The sequence below is a fragment of the Dendrobates tinctorius genome, unplaced genomic scaffold (genome assembly GCF_039654945.1).
Source record: "Dendrobates tinctorius isolate UK_male_01 unplaced genomic scaffold, ASM3965494v1 ptg000035l, whole genome shotgun sequence".
Taxonomy (NCBI): Eukaryota; Metazoa; Chordata; class Amphibia; order Anura; family Dendrobatidae; genus Dendrobates; species Dendrobates tinctorius.
The window spans coordinates 62,634,586-62,654,466 of NW_027361703.1; the positions used below are offsets into that span (position 1 = coordinate 62,634,586).

The following is a 19,881-nucleotide window of genomic DNA, read 5'->3' on the forward strand; positions in this document are numbered from 1 at the left end:
AAAGGCGCTAACTCTTCGGCAGAGAGTTCGGACACTTCGCCAACCAGTCCCTCATACCATCCGATCCGGGATGAGGATTCTAGGGAAAATAGTGGCGGCAATGGAAGCGATACCTGTCACCCAGTTCCACCTTCGCCCCCTGCAGCACGCCCTCTTGTCAGCCTGGGACAAGAATCCTTTCACGCTCAGTCGGCGGTGCCGACTGTCCTCTCAAGTCAGGCAGTCGCTCGGATGGTGGATAACCAGTTCCTCTCTGGCCCAGGGGAAACCTTTTCCCCCCCAGATCATTGGCTGGTAATGACAACCGACACCAGTCTCCTCGGTGGGGGAGCGGTGTCTCGCCACCACACAACCCAGGAACGGTGGTCGCCACAGGAGGCACGCCTCCCGATCAACTTATTGGAGTTACGAGCAATTCGGCTGGCTCTGCAAAAGTTTTATCACTTTCTAGCAGGCCGCCCCGTCCGGAATCAATCAGACAACGCCACGGTGGTGGCTTACATAAATCATCAAGGGGGCACCCGCAGCAGAGCAACCATGCGCGAGGTGGGGCACATTCTTCAGTGGGCCCAAGCAAACCACTCGGTGATTTCGGCTGTCCACATCCCGGGCGTGGAAAATTGGGCGGCAGACTTTCTCAGTCGGCAGGGGCTTGTGTCCGGAGAGTGGTCTCTACATCCCGAAGTTTTTCAGCAGATTTGTCAACTGTGGGGAGCTCCGGATATGGACCTGATGGCTTCCAAAGTGAATGCCAAGGTGCCCACATATGTCGCTCAGGCCAGGGACCCGCAGGCATTCGCAGTGGACGCGTTGGTTCTGCCATGGAACCAGTTCGCCTCCCATATCTATTTCCCCCACTGCCACTACTTCCGAGAAGCATCAAAAAGATCAAGACGAAAGGGGTGCCGGCGATTCTGCTTGCCCCAGACTGGCCCCGGCGAGCGGGGGGCGCAGACCTAATGCAGCTGCTCGCCGACGTTCCTTGGCACCTGCCAGAGCGTCCAGATCTACGGTCTCAAGGGCCGATTTGGTACCCAAACTCAGGGACCCGGTGATTGACGGCATGGCCGTTGAATCTTGGATTCTAACCCAGGCAGGGTTTGGAAGCGAGGTGGTCGCTGCAATGATTAGCGCCTGAAAGCCTGCTTCAGCACGAATTTACCACCACACCTGGAAGGTGTTCTTTGCTTGGTGTCGAGGCCGCAGTGTTTCTCCGCTGAGCTTCTCGATCCCCAACATCTTGGTTTTTCTCCAGTCGGGCTTAGAGAGCCCGGATAGCTCAGTCGGTAGAGCATTAGACTCGGGCTTTGCCCCTAGTTCCCTCAGGAGACAAATATCGGTCTTATCCGTCCTGTTCCAGCACAGAATTGCTACCAATTTGCAGGTGAAGACTTTTCATTCAGGGAGTCTCCCACTTAGTACCTCCCTATAAGGCGCCTATGGATGCCTGGGACCTTAAAATGGTCCTAAGTGTTCTACAGGAGGCTCTATTTGAACCGCTTCAGGATATCTCTTTGAGGTATCTTTTCCTGGAAAGTGGGGTTCCTAGTGGCCATAATTTCCATCAGGCGGGCTGCAGAGCTGGCGGCCCTATCCTGCCGAGCTCTGTTCCTCACTTTCCATAGGGATAAGGTGGGGCTCAGACCAGCCCCTCCTTGTCTGCCGAAAGTCGTGTCCTCTTTTCACATTAATGAAGATGTTGTTTTGCCTTCATTTTTCCCTTCACCCATGACAGCACCACCTGAGAGAGGGATCCGCCCCGCCAGGACAGGAACCTACTGAGACATAAGGGGTGGCACCTCTCCCCCGCTTCAGTTGGGTTCCTGTCCTGGAAGGAACCCCACTGTCGGCGGTGCCGGTCATGGGCGAAGAAAAAGGACCCAGCCCCGTCCCGGCGCAGGAAGAACAGGTGTCTCACCTGCAGCGCCGGCCGTCGGGTGCTGGATGCGCAGTCCCCGGGCCCTCCGGGGTTCCGGGATCGTGCGGGCGTCGGTGGGATCTCCGGGGTCTGCGGGAAGCCCCCACCGCGCCGCCCTCCCCTCGCGCACGCCGCATCTCGATCCCCATAGCAGGGGAGAGACGCTGGCTTCTTCCGGCCGCTGGCGTCGGCGGCGCATTACATGCTGGGTGCGCCGGCTGACGTCAGAGAAGGGCGACGGTTTAATGGCGCCGGGTGCGACGCCGGCCGGCTTTCTGAAGTGGCCGGCGGTCGCAGGGGGGAGGGGAGAGACGCTCACCTGAGCGGAGGCGCGATATTTAAAGAAGGAAGCAGACGGCGGTGCAACATGGAGTCAGAGCAGGAACGTTCAGCGTCCCTGCCTCCCTCTCAGCCCTCTGGCAGAAAGCATGGAAGCCATTCCAGCAGCAGTCGCCCCAGCCGCAGGTCGGGGTTTCAGCAAGATCCAAAGAACGCAGGTCACGTGCCCCGAGGCAGCCTCCGAGTCCGGTACCCTTGATTTCGGGTGGTGAGTGATCTTCGTGAATGCTAGCATTTATGTTAATAGGGCTTCTGTTGTATGCTTCACCCTGTAGGAAAGGTCTAGGAAAGCGGGAATCAAGAAGAACAATAGGGATTGTGCTATATGTAAATCTCCCCTAGCAAGAGATTGGCAAAAAGATCTCTGTGCTGCGTGCATTCAGCGGACTATGGCGGAGGAAGCGCCTAGTTTCGCAGCCAATCTGATATCTGCCCTAAGGTCAGAAATGGAAGGCTCAATTAAGTCCCTATTGAAAAAAGGGAAAAAACCAGGAAGGATCCCCCTAGTTCCCCCTCGGATTCCGCGTCAATGTCATCTCAGGCGGAAAAATCAGACTCCTCAGACTCCTCAGACAGCGACATGGCGGGTAAACCATGTTTCCCTGTAGAAGACACAGACGCCCTCCTAAAGGCCATCAGAGCTACAATGGGCCTACAGGAAGAAAAGGCGGCTAAAACCCTAGAGGATGTTATATTTGGTGGGCTTCAGGAGAGGAAAAAACGGACCTTTCCGGTAAACGAGAAGATCCAGGCACTTATTGAGAAAGAGTGGAAAAAGCCCGAAAAATCGGGGGCCCTTCCATCCACTTTCAAGAGACGATATCCCTTCGAGCATAAGGATGCAGAGATATGGGACAAAATCCCCAAAATAGATGCAGCGGTGTCCAGATCCTCCAAAAGGTCGGCCCTGCCCCTGGAAGACGCAGGGGTTCTTAGAGACCCACTAGACAAAAAGGCGGACTCATATTTGAGGCACGCATGGGAAGCGACAGCAGGAGGACTAAAACCGGCAATAGCGGGTACTTGTACGGCACGCTCCCTCATGATCTGGCTGCAGCAGTTAGAAGAAAAGCTGGCTTCAAGGGTCCCAAGAGAGAAAATCTTATCGGAGATGTATCTCTTGCACGGGGCAGCAGCTTTTTTGGCCGATACCTCGGCGGACTCTATGCGGATGACAGCCAGGGCAGCGTCACTATCAAATGCTGCTAGACGCGCATTATGGCTTAAGGGCTGTCCGGGTGACCTTCAGTCCAAGGCCAAATTATGCTCTCTCCCCTGCGACGGTCGATTCTTGTTCGGCAAGAACTTGGACGATATACTGGAGAAAGCAGGCGATAAGAAAAAAGGCTTCCCCAGATTTCCTATGGATCAGAGGAGACAGCCCTTTCGGAGGGGAAGATTCAATAGGGGGCGCCCTCCTGCTGACAGGAGAAGATGGGAGGATAAAAGAAAAAAAGAATCGGGATTTATGTTTGGTGGAGGTACCTCCACCTCAAAAAAGTCGCCACAGTGACGCCAGTATTCCATTGGGGGGGGAGATTGGCACTCTTTTTCCAAACCTGGGAGAAGATCTCCTCCAACGCCTGGATCCTAACCATCCTAACAAAAGGCCTGAAAATTCCCTTCATCCGTCAGCCAAAATCCGTGGTCGTCATCACACCCATCAGGAAGGTGACCGAAGAGCAGGTGGACTTAGAAACAGAGATCCTGAGCCTGATAGACAAGCGGGTACTCTCCGAGGTACCACGCCTACAGGAAGGGAAGGGGTTTTATTCACCCCTTTTTCTGATAAAAAAAACCCGATCAAACTTTCAGGACAATCATAAATCTCAAACGGCTCAATCTATGGATAAGGAACTCGACCTTCAAGATGGAATCAGTAACTACGGCGGTGAAGCTGCTACACCAAGATTGCTTCATGGCCGTGGTCGATTTAAAGGATGTGTATTATCACATCCCTATCCACCCAGATTACCAGAAATACTTGAGGGTAGCACTTTATATTCAAGGCACGCTAAGGCACTTTCAGTTCAGGGCTCTTCCGTTTGGCATATCTATAGCCCCGAGAGTTTTCACCAAAGTCATAGCGGAAGTGACTGCCTTTCTCCGGATTCACGACACGGTCATAATACCATACCTGGACGATTTTCTCATAGTAGGCAGCTCAGAGGACCACTGTACAGCGCAGTTGACCCGGGTGATCAACACCTTGCAGGAATTAGGGTGGATAGTCAATTTCAAAAAATCAAAATTGCAACCCCTAAAACAACAGACCTTCCTAGGATTCGTACTAGACTCAGAAAAGCAAGAGTGTCTGCTCCCAGAGTCCAAAATAGAAAAGGTGCAGAATCTGGCCTTCACGGGCCAAAACCAACCACGTGTGACTTTAAGAAGAGCAATGTCCCTGCTAGGTACCCTAACATCCTGTATTCCGGCGGTCAGGTGGGCTCAGTTTCACACCCGGCAACTCCAGTGGGAGATACTAACAGCACAAAGATCGCTAAGAGGGCGTTTAGAAGGAAAGCTGGAGCTTTCCTTAAAAACCAGAGACTCTCTCAATTGGTGGCTGGACAAGAAAAATCTGACCTTGGGAATACCGTGGGACAGACAGACGTCAGATATAATCTTAACAGATGCAAGCTCCTCGGGGTGGGGGGCACACCTAAAGGGCATCACAGGTCAGGGTTCCTGGACTCGTCAAGAAAGGGAAGCATCCTCCAACCTGAGAGAACTGTGGGCGGTGAGCAAGGCTCTAAGTCACTTCATTCCGCTACTCCAGGGTCGAAATGTACGCATCATGTCAGACAACAAGGTAGTAGTGGCATACATCAACCACCAAGGAGGGACAAGATCACACTCCTTAATGGAAGCGGCGACAGACATTCTGAGCAGAGCAGAAGAACACCTACACTCCTTGACAGCCTTACATATAAAAGGGGCAGAAAACATAGAGGCAGACTTCGAGTCGCAATACCCTGAAGCAGGGGGAATGGGCGCTAAACCGGTCCATTTTTCAAAAAATAACTCAGCTTTGGGGGAAACCGGTGATAGACCTCTTTGCCAACAAACACAACAGGCAAACAGAAAAGTTCTGCTCTCTAAACCCGAGAGAAAATCCATGGGCAGTGGACTCATTGCACATCCAGTGGAACTTCAGGCTAGCTTATGCGTTCCCCCCAGTGGCTCTGATCCCAACAGTTGTCAGAAAAATCAGGAACGATCAGGCCAGGGTGATTCTAATAGCTCCATTTTGGCCAAAAAGGCCCTGGTTTGCTCTGCTATGAAGGATGTCCCTCTCCGATCCATGGGTTCTACCAGAAATCCCGGACCTACTAGCTCAAGGTCCAATATTCCACGCTCAGGTCAAAGGATTCCATCTGACGGCGTGGAATTTGAAAGGTCGCTTTTAACGGATAGAGGGTTCTCCCCCGGGTTGGTGGCCACCCTGCTAAAGAGTAGGAAACCAGTGACGACTAACATCTACGGCAGAACATGGAATAAGTTCCTGCAGTTCTTAGGTAGGCCGTTAGGGAAAGATCCCCCGATTAATGCCATCCTGAAGTTCTTACAATCGGGGTTGCAGATGGGGTTAGCAGTGAACACACTTAAAGTTCAGGTGTCTGCACTAGGGGCGCTCTACAACTGCAAATTGGCATCAAATAGATGGGTAGCCAGATTTATTAAATCCTGCCATAGAGCTAGGCCTATCCCAATGCCCCGGATAGCCCCCTGGGATTTAAACCTAGTGCTAGAGCCCCTTACAAAAGATCCGTATGAGCCATTACATCAGCTACCCCTAAAGTTTCTGACCCTAAAAACAATCCTGTTAGTGGCCCTCACTTCAGCCCGCAGGATAAGCGATTTACAGGCTCTCTCAGTAAATCCACCTTATACGCAAGTCTTTCAGGATAGGGTAGTGTTAAGAACAGACCCTGCTTATCTGCCCAAAGTAGCATCAGATTTTCATCGGGGCCAAGAAATTGTCCTTCCATCTTTCTGCGAGAACCCAAAAAATCTGGGGGAGGAAAAGTTCCATAATCTGGATGTTAAGAGAGCTCTCGTAGAATACATATCTATGACTAGCCAGTGGAGGAGGTCCCAGTCCCTGTTCGTAGCTTTTCAGGGTGCCAGGAAAGGCTATGGGGTTTCAAAAGGGACTATTGCTAGATGGATTAGGAAGGCCATTAGTGTAGCCTACACAGCTAGTGGTATCCCGATTCCTGACAGCATCAATGCTCATTCCACCAGAGCCGTGGCGACCTCCTGGGCCGAAAAAGCAGAGGTATCGATCGAACAGATTTGTAAGGCCGCTACCTGGGCCTCACCTTCAACCTTCTTTAAGCACTATAGGTTGAATCTATCCTCCTCTGCTGACTTAACCTTTGGTAGAAGGGTGCTGCAAGCGGTGGTCCCTCCCTAAGGTGTTTCGAATCTCCAAAAATCTCTCAGGTGGTGCTGTCATGGGTGAAGGGAAAACCACCATGGTTACTTACCGGTAGTCGGTTTTTCCGGAACCCATGACAGCACCCGTATATTCCCCCCCTTTTCACCATATGGGTGTGCACAATTAGTAGGGTGTTTTTTGAGTGTTGTGGTGTTGGATTAAACATGTAACTAACCGGGAAGTCCTCTCAGTGCTCTGTAACCCAACTGAAGCGGGGGAGAGGTGCCACCCCTTATGTCTCAGTAGGTTCCTGTCCTGGCGGGGCGGATCCCTCTCTCAGGTGGTGCTGTCATGGGTTCCGGAAAAAACGGCTACCGGTAAGTAACCATGGTGGTTTTTCCAGCACCGGTGCACCGTGTGGAAAAGGCTCTTCACACGTTAGACCTGGTAAGAGCCCTCCGGAGGTACGTGTCGCGGACGGCACCCTTTCGTCAAGACGGACACGCTGTTCGTGCTCCCCGAAGGGCGCAGGAAAGGACTCGCTGCCTCAAAATCGACCATAGCCAGATGAATTCGTTTGACTATTCAGGAGTCCTACCGCATTAGAGGTACGCCGATTCCAGCAGGAATCAGAGCGCACTCTACTCGGGCAGTGGGCGCCTCTTGGGCGCTTCGGCGGAACAGGTTTGCAAAGCAGAAACCTGGTCCAGCTTGCACACATTTGCCAGACATTATAGTAGTCATACTCTGGCCTTGGCGGATGCGAGCTTGGGTAGAAGGATTCCCCAAGCAGCGGTGGCGCACCTTTAAACAAGAGGTGCATGTAGCTTGGATTGGTGACTCAATCTCCCACTCAGGGACTGCTTTAGGACGTCCCACAGTATCTGTGTCCCCCAATGAGGTGAAGGAGAAACATGGATTTTTGTGATAAACTCACCGTAAAATCCTTTTCTCCGAGACACTCATTGGGGGACACAGCACCCACCCTATTAGCCAGTTCGCGCTGTTTTTGTTTAATTAATACGCATTTATTTATGTGATATAACGGTGGTCCTTTTCTGGACATGTTGTACCTGTATTAAGGCTGATTTTGTTGTCCTCCTACTGCTTTGGCACTAAACTGATTTCCGCCCGTAATAGGGGCGAGGGTGTATACGACGGAGGAGGAGCTAACCTCTTTTTTCACTTAGTGTCAGCCTCCTAGCGGCAGAAGCATACACCCCAGTATCTGTGTCCCCCAATGAGCGTCTCGGAGAAAAGGATTTTACGGTGAGTTTATTACAAAAATCCATGTTTCATTGCAGCCATTTGGTAAATTCAAATGAATTCATTTTTTTCTCATTAATGTATACTCTGCTCCCCATCTTAACTGAATAAAACAGAAATGCTGAAATTTTTGCAAATTTATTAGGAAAGAAAACTGAAATATCACATGGTCATAAGTATTCAGACCCTTTGCTCAGACACTCATATTTAAGTCACATGCTGTCCATTTTCTTGTGATTCTCCTTGAGATGGTTCTACTCCTTCATTGGAGTCCAGCTGTGTTTAATTAAACTGATAGGACTTTATTTTTAAAGTCAAACAGCTGTCTGTATAAGACCTCACAGCTCACAGTGCATGTCAGACCAAATGAGAATTATGAGGTCAAAGGAACTGGCCAAGGAGCTGAGACAGAATTGTGTCAAAGCACACATCTGGCCAAGGTTACAAAAGAATTTCTTCATTACTCAAGGTTCCTAAGAGCACAGTGGCCTCCATAATCCTTAACTGGAAGAAGTTTTGGACCACCAGAAGTCTTCCTAGACTTGGCCGTCTAGCCAAACTGAGCAATCTTGGGAGAAGAGCCTTGGTGAGAGAGGTAAAGAACAACACCAAGATCACTGTGACTGAGCTCCACAGATACAGTAGGGAGATGGGAGAAAGTTCCACAAAGTCAACTATCACTGGAGCCCTCCACCAGTCGGGCCTTTATGGTAGAGTTGCCCGACGGAAGCCTCTCCTCCGTGTCAGACATATGAAAGCCCGCATAGAGTTTGCTAAAATAAACAAGAAGGACTCCCAGACTATGAGAAATAAATAATTCTCTGGCCTGAAGAGACAAAGATAAAACTTTTGATTATAATTTTGAGCAATACTGTATGTGTGGAGAAAACCAGGCACTGCTCATCACCTGCCCAATACAATCCCAACAATGAAACATGGTGGTGGCAGGCAGCATCATGTTATGGGGGTGTTTTTCAGCTGCAGGGACAGGACAACTGGTTGCAAATGAAGGAAACATGAATGCAGTCAAGTACAGAGATATCCTGGATGAAAACCTCTTCCAAAGTGCTCTGGACCTCAGACTTGGCAGAAAGCTCACCTTCCAACAAGACATTGACCCAAAGCACACAGCTCAAGTAACAAAGGAGTGGCTTCAGAACAGCTCTGTGACCATTCTTGACTGGCCTAGCCAGAGCCCTGACCTAAACCCATTTGAACATCTCTGAAGAGACCTGAAAACGGCTGTCCACCAATGTTCACCATCCAACCTGACGGAACTGGAGAGGATCTGCAAGGAAAAATTGCAGAGGAGCCCCAAATCCAGGTGTGAAAAACTTGTTGCATCATTCCCAAGAAGACACATGACTGTACTAGCTCAAAAGGGTGCTTCTATTCAATACTGAGAAAAGGGTTTGAATACTCATGACCATGTGATATTTCAGTTTTTGTTTTGTTTTTTTCAATCAAGATAGGGTGCAGAGTATACATTAATGAGAAAAAAAATGAAGTTTTTTGAATTTACTAAATGGCTGCAATGAAACAAAGGGTGAAAAATTTAATGGAGTCTGAATACTTTCCGTACCCACTGTATAAATAATACAGAAATTCAAATCACCTCCTCCATTCCATCACTTAAAGTACAATAAAAATATATGTAATATATTTGGTGTCACCACGTTGATAAAATACAAAACTAAACTGATCAACAAGAAATGAGAACAAAATACCAGAATTTTAGTTTTTCAGGCACTACTCCTCCCTAAACAATGCAATAAATGCAAATAAAAAACAAGCCTTCACTCACCACAATGTGTTGAATAATAAAGATGCTACTAGAAAATGATTCAGAGTAAGTTTTCATATAGAATGTATTCCATAAAGACAACATCCCTCCTCCCCACCCCCCAAAAATGGTGAAATTGATTTCTTTCACAATTTTACGTGACTGAATTTTTTTCACTTTGAATTTTAAGACAAATTGCATCTTACAAATCATTCAAAACTAAAACTGTAGTGGAAAGATTTGAGGCCATCATTAGGCTATATTGCCAGAAAAATAAAAAAGTTAATGATCCAAAGAAAGAGAAAAAGTTTGCCATATTTGTTTAAGGTTTACACAATGAATTATTCTGAAGAGTGTACTGTCATGAACTGCAGGGGGGTATATTTGATTATCCCACCGCTGCCATCAATTTGTCACGAACTGGGGGGTGTTTGGTTGCCCCCAGGTCTTCTTTAGCAGGGACTAATGTATATTCCACTTTCCAGTTACGGTTTGGAACTTGCAACTCTCCGGCACCCCCCTTACCCTCAGGTCAGTCAGGGAACTGCACCTAGGATAAGTAGTCGCCCGTGTACGGGCTAATGGGAAGGCTGCAGTGAGGGAGATGTCTAATCCCCGTCCAAGGCGGGATATACACTTATCAAACTCCGTCCGTCACTGCCAGGGTCTCCCCAAACGCTCAGAACACACTATGCTGCAACCAGCTCCTGGTTCTGATTAAGATCGGGTCAGGAGCCTCCCATTCAGTAGTGTTGGCTTAATTTAGCACAGAGGTTGTGGTGATACTTATTAGAGCAAGGAAAACGAAGCTAGTAATTTTATATTTTACTCCAAAAAGTAGGCAGTGTTTACAAATATACAAAAAGATGTTGCAAATTGAGACAATTATAATATGTACAGGCAATCTAATATATAAAGCTCAATGTGGGTGTGTATGAATGTATGTGTGTATGTCCGGGATTGGCATCGCAGCTACAGCCACAAAATTTGGCACAGTCACACGTCTGGACCCCGAGAGCATCATAGGCTATGTTGTGAGGCGAAATTTTAACCCTGCGCGTTCCAATTCACCAAACAGTTTTGCCCCTATCTTCATAATGGGGAAAAAGTGTATGTATTGGCATCCGCACCGTCGCAGCTACAGCCACAAAATTTGGCACAGTCACACGTCTGGACCCCGAGAGCGTCATAGGCTATGTTGTGAGGTGAAATTTTAACCCTGCGCGTTCTAATTCACCAAACAATTTTGCCCCTATCTACATAATGGGAATAAAGTGAAAGGAAAAGTGTTGGAGGCAAATTGACAGCTGCCAGATGTGAACAAGGGGAACTTAAAGAATGAGAGCGATGGCGCCAAAGAGTTTATACAGTACAGTTGCTAAGGTGGGTCCTTGACATGGGATACTCACCAAACACGGGGATATGAACACACACACAAAATGCGCCACACACTACCACATGCTTGACACATATACCACCCTCAGCACACATTTCACCACACATACACCAACCTCGCCACATAAACGTCGAAACACAAAAGTCACCACTCAAACCTCGCCACGCTGTCGCTCAGCAGTCAGTATCACAGGATAGGAATAGATACACAGCTTGGCAGACAGTATCACACAGGATAGGATTAGATACGCAGCTCAGCACACAGTGTCACACAGAATAGTATTAGATACACAGCTCAGCAGTCAGTATCACACAGGATAGGATTAGATGCACGGTCATTATAATTTGTTATAACTAACCACAGTTGGTTACTATGCCCAGGCAATGCCGGGCTCATCAGCTAGTTAAAAAATTAAGAAGGATTAAAGGTGAAAATAAGCACTTACAGATATCTCAGTCCATGGTAAACATGTGATGGGGTTCCCAAAGGCAAGGATTTAGCCCACAGCATGGATGGTATACGCGGTCTCCCCCCAGGTCTGAATGACCTTAGACTGAGGTTCCTGATCATATACCCTCTGCTTGTGACAGCACTGAGGGGGCGGAGCTATGGAAGCAATCCCCTTTTTGCTAAAACCTTATTAATTTCATATCTCGGGCTGGGAAGCTCATAGGAGGACGACAAAATGATCATCTTACTCAGCCTAAAATTGGCATTCATTTAAGTTCAAACACACACTGTCTGCCAGCTAAGGGTAAGCAGAAATCCATTGCACGGATACTGCTGGGTTTGGAGCTTAGAAAATTCACTGGTGTGTAGGTCTATTGATGGACATTCGGAATGTAATTTTTATATCTGTATCACTAATTGGGGTTAAGTTATGTCATACTATTAAGTTCTTAAGTGTACAAAAGGTCACCATGCGGTTTGGAAGCTGCCCTACCAGTTTTAGCTGGTAGAAGGAGGGATGGTGAAATCACACACTGGAGTCTCACGTTACAGAGAGTGTGTAGTTAGAAGGAGTTGGGGGGGTCAAAAGCCCACAGCGTGTGTCTGCGGAGAGTGTCAGTGAAGCCCTGGATTATTCTAGAAAAGTGTGATGATCAAGAAAACCATCCTTCATATTTATATTATCGTGACATGTACAATTTGGCTTTTGAATTTTATTTTGGCTATTTCTTTTTTTTTTTCAAATTTTTCTAACATGAATTTGGTTGGTTAATTATTGTGACTTGTTTGGTTTCAGGCCAAGAAGAGTTTTATAGCACTCATCCACATTTTATGACTCCACGTGCTTTGTATCTCGTCGTTTATGATCTTAGCAAAGGGGCCTCAGAAGTTGATGCAATAAAACCTTGGCTCTTTAACATAAAGGTAATCTTTTGTATGATATTAAATAATGTTAATAAAAGAATAAAAATATAAACGCCTACTCCACTAATACAGCCTTCGTTTAGTGGTGGGAGCAACAGAAAATGACAGACTTAGGCTAGTTTCACACTAGTGTTCAGGAGGGCAGCAGATGGCAGCCTACTTCCTCCTTTCTTCCTCCATGAAGCTCCGCCCATGCACCGCCTACTGCCGCATGCGTCCAGCATTTCCCTGCGTACCTATCTTTAACATTGGGTATGCAGGGACATGCGTTGTATGCAGATGCGTCCGCATGTGGCGACTGCACAGAAGCGCAATATTTTGCGTTTCAGTGCGGTCGCCTCACGTCAAATCGCCGCATGCAGAAACATCTGCATACAGTGGCAGTAGGCGGAGCTTCACGGAGGAAGAAAGGAGGAAGTAGGCTGCCATCCGCAGCCCTCCTCAACGCAAGTCTGAAACCAGCCTTAACATGTCACTCTCCGCAAGGAGAAACATTTCCCTTCGGATCCTAGACAAGAATAAGAATTACATAATACACATACATATGCACAAGCAGATAAGCTCATGTGTTTGAATTCAAACTATTTGCCATGTTTACTTTTTTTAACCCCTTTCTGCCATTGGACTCAATAGTACGTCCATTGGCAGATCCCCCGCTTTGATGAGAGCCCGCATCAAAGCCAGGGCATGTCAGCTGTTTTAAGAAAACAAAACCTTATTTAAGCATCAACAAGACCATAAAACATGGAGAATTCAGTTTTCAGCTTTTATGTAAAAAAATGAATAGTGAAAAGTTTAACCACTAACCCAAAAAACTCTTCTTTAGACAGTTGCAGAATGAAAAATATTATCTCAACTACATAGTAATTTATATTTACGCAAAATCAGTGCTAAAAATTATAGAATTTGTCTTGCACGACACAGTCTTATGCAGCTATGTCAGTGAGAAAAATTGAAAAGTTGTGGCCACGGAAAACCAGAGATGCAAAAATGGAAAACAATTGGAAGTTCGTTAATGGGTTAATAGAGTTTGTTTGCATTTTCTCTAGGCCCGTGCCTCTTCCTCACCTGTTATTCTTGTTGGAACACACCTAGATGTGTCTGATGAAAAACAGCGAAAAGCCTGCATAAACAAAATAAAAATGGAGCTGTTTAATCAACGTGAGCTTCCATGTGTCCAGGATTATCATTTTGTGAACGCTACAGAGGAGTCAGATGCTTTAGCAAAACTTAGGAAGTCAGTCATAAAAGAGTGCTTGAATTTCAAGGTAAGCCTACCCTGGGCCTATGCGCTGGGGACACTGAGCCATTTCATTCTGTATACCTGTTTACATCACTGTTTATCCATGTAACCTAATGAAGAGACAATATTGCCAACAAGTGGATGATGCACACTGCTGCAACTGATCGCAATTCCATATCCTTTTTAGGAAATAAAAAATCCTCAGGAAAAAACACATTGAAATCTTGTAGCATAAGTGGGCAGCTTTTTTAAATGTTTTCAAGTAAAATGTAACCTCTGTATATGCTCAAGTGTTGCCAGTGGTTTGCATCTTGGAATAAACCCCTTGGATTTATATTCTTGATTCAACACACAGACAATAATGTACATAATGTCTCACCATTGTTCTTGGCTTGGTGCAAGGAAGTTAAGGAAAAAAAATTGTGATCATCCACTTTAGTTGTTTTCTATGTTTTTTTGGCACTTTTATTATTGCTGAGTTCAGCAATACATTCCTAATATACCCAATTGTTGATTTGGCAACTCAAAGTCTCTCCTGTCACCCTGATTGTTTTTTGACAGCCCAATGCTGGCTATCTTTCCTTGTATTGGCACTTCATAAGACTATGAGCAGCTCCTAAATGCAAATTCTATACATGAAATTAAAAGGAATCTGTCATTTCCCCTGACTGTCCCCAGCTGCTACTGTTGTGACATTTATGAGGATTTTTTGAATCTGATGGTGTGTTTGATGTGGATTTCCAAGGCTGCAGTCTTTGATGAGTGTACTTTTATCCTGCGGTTTTCAGATGATCATGAGCAAGGACTAGTCTGCCGGGGTGTCTTTCCATGGACTAGTCCCACGCAGATCTTATAATTCTTTCTCCCGAAGACTGATTGACAACCTTCATAAAACTGGATTGACATTTATTCGCCTCATAGATTGTAAGCTTGCGAGCAGGGCCCTCACTTTTTTTGGTATCTTAAGTTATGTGTTATTCTGTAATATATTTTTGTCTGTATAAGTCCCCTCTAGAATATAAAGTGCTGGGGAATATGTTGGTTCTTTAGAAATAAAAAAATATTATTACATGTTCATATTTCGCAGTCCAAGTACAGACTGTGGTACACAGATTGGCCTCAGGTCTTCTGACCTGATCTTGATAGATATACAGTTGTGCTCAAAAGTTTACATACCCCAGCAGAATTTTTGCGTTTTTTGGCCTTTTCTCAGGGAATATGAAAGATAACACAAAAACTTTTTCTCCACTCATGGTTAGTGGTTGGGTGAAGCCATTTATTGTCAAACTACTGTGTTTTTTCTCTTTTTAAATCATAATGACAACCCAAAACATCCAAATGACCCTGATCAAAAGTTCACATACCCTGGTGATTTTGACCTGATAACATTCACAGAAGTTGACACAAATGGGTTTGAATGGCTACTAAAGGTAACATCCTCATCTGTGATCTGTTTGCTTGTAATAAGTTTGTGTGCATAAAAGCTGAGTGAGTTTCTGGGATCCAGACAGACTCTTGCATCTTTCATCCAGCCACTGACATTTCTGGATTGTGAGTCATGGGGAAAGCAAAAGAATTGTCAACGGATCTACGGCAAAAGGTAGTTGAACTGTATAAAACAGGGAAGGGATACAAAAAGATATCCAAGGAACTGATAATGCCAGTCAGCAGTGTTCAAACTGTGATTAACAAATGGAAAATCAGGAGCTATGTAAAAACAAAACCATGGTCAGGTAGACCAATAAAAATTTAATCAGCAACTGCCAGGAAATTTGTTTGAGATACAAAGAAAAACCCACAAATCACAGCTGAAATACTGGACTCTCCGAAAACTAGCAGTGTGGCTGTTTCAAGATCTACAATAAGGAGTCACTTTGAAGAAAAATGGGCTGCATGGTTGAGTCGCCAGAAGAAAGCCATTACTGCACAAATGCCACAAAGTATCTCTCCTACAATAACGCAACACAGCACAGAGACAAGCCTCAAAACTTCTGGAACAAGGTAATTTGGAGTGATGAGACCAAAATTTAACTTTTTGGTCACAACCATAAACGTTACATTTGGAGAGAGGTCAACAAGGCCTATGATGAAAGGAACACCATTCCTACTGTAAAGCACGGAGGTGGATCGCTGATGTTTGGGGGACGTGTGAGCTACAAAGGCACAGGAAACTTGGTCAAAGTTGAAGGAAAGATGAATGCAGTACTTTATCAGCAAATCCCAGAGGCAAATTTGCAATCATCAGCCTGGAAACTGCTCATGGGACGTACTTGGACGTTCCAACATGACAGCGATCCAAAGAACAAGGCCAAGTTGACCTGTCATTGGCTACAGCAGAACAAAGTGAAGGTTCTAGAGTGGCCATCACAGTCTCCCCTCTGGGGAGATCTCAAGCGCGCAGTTAATGCTAGGCAGCCTAGGAATTTACAGGAACTGAAGGCTTTTGCCAAGAAGAGTTGGCAGCTTTACCATCTAAGAAAATAAAGAACCTCATCCACAACTACCACAAAAGACTTCAAGCTGTCATTGATGTTAGAGGGGGCAATACACGGTATTAAGAAATGGGGTATGTGAACTTTTGATCAGGGTCATTTGGATGTTTTGGGTTGTGATTATGATTTAAATAGAGGAGAAAACACAGTAGTTTGACAATAAATGGCTTCATCCAAACACTAACCATGAGTGGAATAAAAGGTTTATCATTCATATTCTCTGAAAAAAGGACAAGAAAGCCAAAATTCTGCTGGGGTATTTATTTTTTTAATTTATTTTACTCATTTAAATAGCGCCATTAATTCCGCAGCGCTTTAAAGACATTATCATCGCTATCCCCGATGGAGCTCACAATCTAAATTCCCTATCAGTATGTCTGTGGAACGTGGGAGGAAACCGGAGAACCTGGAGGAAACCCACGCAAACACGAGGAGAACATACATACTCCTTACAGATGTTGTCCTTGGTGGGATTTGAACCCAGGACCCCCCAGCGTTGCAAGGCTGCTAACCACTGAGCCACCATGCCGTATGTAAACTTTTTAGCACAAATGTATGTCTATGTGGCTGTTAAGTTTGGATCAGGAAAACAGTGGCTGGTTAATGAATTGCTTTCCGTACCCGAGAAGCAAAACACTGATGTGTGAATCCGGCCTTACCGTCCTACTAAAACAAGTATTATATGCAGTCTGTCAATCACATCTGGCAATGATTCATTGGGAGAACCAAGGCATGATGAGTCTGGGGGAAGAGAGAGCCACTAGAGTGGTCCTGCCTCCTTAGCACCTTAGTAGTGGTTGGGGACAATCGAGGGGACCTTACATTTACACCAGACCATTTTACTCTCTAATATGTAATTCGCCACAACGGACCATGAATATGCTCACCTGTCTGTTGTAAGCCTTTGAAATGAAGGAATTATGAAGAATTAACTTAAAACGTGTTGTTCCCAAAATACTTAGAAACTCTTGGTATTTTATTATGCCTTAGGGCACATTTTTTTTATACTTTTAGTATTTTTCTTTTTTATTTAGATCCGGGACCAAGCAGTTCTTGGGCAGCTGATTCCTGATAGTTATCTGGAACTTGAGAAGAGAATTCTTATTGAAAAGCAAAATGCTCCTGTTGCATTTCCTGTAATTAACCACAAGAGGCTGCAAGATATTGTACTAGAAAACCAGCTGGATTTGGATGAGCACGAACTTCAGCATGCCGTTCATTTTCTAAATGAATCTGGTGATTGAATTGTTTTGTATATTACCAATGTCTGGTAGAAATGCAGCAAAGTGCTTGCTTATGCAGTGAAAATGTACATTGCAATGTTTTGTGCCAGTAGCATTAAAGAGGTTTTTTACTTTTGGGAAAGTGTACCCCAAATGCTCTAAAATACCTATTCTATCAAATAGAGTAGATAATCACCCTCCCTAGGTCCAGTGCTAGCTCTCTGCTGCTGCTCCGGTCTTGTTTTGGCTGCAGTGGTGTTGTCACGATGACAACGCTGATCACCGCTGTAGCCAGTAGCTGAACTAGATGATAAATGGCACAAGCTGCCGAGTTCAGTGATTGGCCACAATGATGCACGTTGTTGATGTGAGGTCACCACTGCAGCCAAAACACCGAGATCCGAGCAGAGGTGGTGACCTGGTGTTGTACCTCTGGAAGGTATTATTTCTATTTGTTATTTTAAGTATTTTACAGTGTGTTGGTCCAATTTCCAGAAAATGAAAAGCCCTTGAACGCCATACCGGTGTCTGTAAGCCACACAATCTGTACCAATACAGAAGGTTGCTATGGCTCCAGTCACCAATCATACAATCCTAACATTTTATATAGAAATAAAGAGAAAAAAATATTACCTTAAAAAAGGTGTAAAAAATATCAATCAGTGTAAGCAAAAAGATACACACATTATTTTGATAGCCCAACATATAATGAAGTCAGGAGCTTTAAATTGTCATGTGTGCACAATCACTAATATAAACGGGTTAAATTACCAAGGCAAGATAGAAAACGATTTGCTTTATTATACATTAGAAGAATGTCCTAATACATTTCAATTTTTGGGAAAAGCTGCATATTTATACCATACCTCTGCATGTCTGCTACAGTGAGAGTTCGAATGTAAATGATAGGTGTGCATGGTTTAAAAAATAAAAAGTAAAAAAATAATCTGTTCCAGAGTCTATTAATGTTAGAAATGAGCAATTAAATTGTATCCTCGTTTCTTTACAGCTTGCTCTTCATTTATATTTTGGCAGGAGTATTACTGCACTTTGAGGACCCTGCTCTACAGCTGCAAGATCTTTATTTTGTGGACCCTGAATGGCTCTGTAAAATAATGGCCCAGGTTATTGGTCTATCACTGCATTTATTTTTACTGGATAGCATACAGTATTAAAAAAAAAATGTCAGCATATGAAAATTAGGATTATGAGCTTATCTCTTATTTTAATTAGGTGACATTATTAGTACATTTCCTACATTGTCTTTGTTTACAATGTTTACATATTATACAGTGAAAAAAATGTAAATTTTGCTCACATTCCTAATTTTTAAAAAATGTGCCCCAATGAACGCTTTGAGGATTCATGTGACTTACCATCCAAATAAAAAAAAAGCCTGTATACTTTTTTTGTGTGCATTTTTTAAATTTTTTATAGCTTATGCTAAAATATAAATGAAAATTGATATTTTACTTTTGTATTTTTATATTCTTTTTTCTTTTTTGTTCCAGATTTTGACAGTAAAAGTTGAAGGATGCCATAGATATCCAAAAGGGATTATCCACTGTCTAGATGTGGAAAAATTTCTTTTTAAAAAGAAAAATTTTCCTGAAAATTATATTTTACAATATTTTAAGCTTCTGGAAAAGTTTCAGATTGCTTTACCCTTGAGTGAAAAGCAACTTCTCATTCCAAGCAGGTATTGGTGTTAGCACGCGTGATTCAATGGAACACTTGTGCAGGCTCTTGACGTGACCTGCAAATTATTTGGCTGTGTCTATAGAACTCTAAATCTAGTGTGCATGTAGTATGGTTTTAGGATAATACATTATTACTTTAAAACATTGCCATTCTTGTTCTTTATAGGTTATAATTACATTCAATTTGTTTTGTAGTTTATCTGACCACCGACCAGTGATAGAACTACCCCACTGTGAAAATTCAGAGGTTATCGTAAGAGTGTATGAAATGTCATATTTTCCCATGGGATTTTGGTCCAGGCTCATCAACAGGCTTTTGGAAGTGTCATCATACATGCTTTCTGGCCGAGGTGTGCAATCCATTTTGTGTTGTTGTTTATTAGTGTTTCTAAAGCACATGAAGAGAGAATATCTGCCCCCAAGAACAGGAAACCCTACAGCTTTAAAAGGCAAAGTCTTCCAGTACGCTTCAGTGGTTTCCTGTTCTTGAAGGAGACCCAACAGTTTCCCGGTGCTCAAGTCTTACCTGGGGCTGTGTTCCCAGCACCGTCATTGCATTCTCCATTCAGATTTCCCTGGCAGCGGTGCAGTGAAGAAAAACCGGGGCATCGTTTACGGGAGCATAGCCTAGCAGGAAGCAGTGCATCCCTGGAAGCCGGCATAGTGAGTGAAGCCATTTCCGGAGGCACAAGATTTATGGTGTGGTGCTTCCCTGGAACCAAGCAGGGCCTCTGATATCACTTTCAGGGGCACGGCCTGTTAT

The 19,881-nt window shown here is 44.9% G+C and overlaps 1 protein-coding gene across 3 annotated transcripts in view; it reads left to right on the plus strand.

Moving 5' to 3' along the window:
* The window catches only part of LRRK2 (leucine rich repeat kinase 2), a 325,079-nt gene that overhangs the window by 157,382 nt on the left and 147,816 nt on the right, over window positions 1–19,881 (plus strand). For all 3 annotated transcript variants that reach the window (XM_073573544.1, XM_073573542.1, XM_073573543.1), the window contains exons 31-36: window positions 12,333–12,460; window positions 13,510–13,728; window positions 17,230–17,431; window positions 18,454–18,542; window positions 18,930–19,117; window positions 19,314–19,468. In XM_073573544.1, coding sequence (XP_073429645.1) covers window positions 12,333–12,460; window positions 13,510–13,728; window positions 17,230–17,431; window positions 18,454–18,542; window positions 18,930–19,117; window positions 19,314–19,468 — 981 coding nt within the window. The remainder of the gene's footprint in view (window positions 1–12,332; window positions 12,461–13,509; window positions 13,729–17,229; window positions 17,432–18,453; window positions 18,543–18,929; window positions 19,118–19,313; window positions 19,469–19,881) is intronic.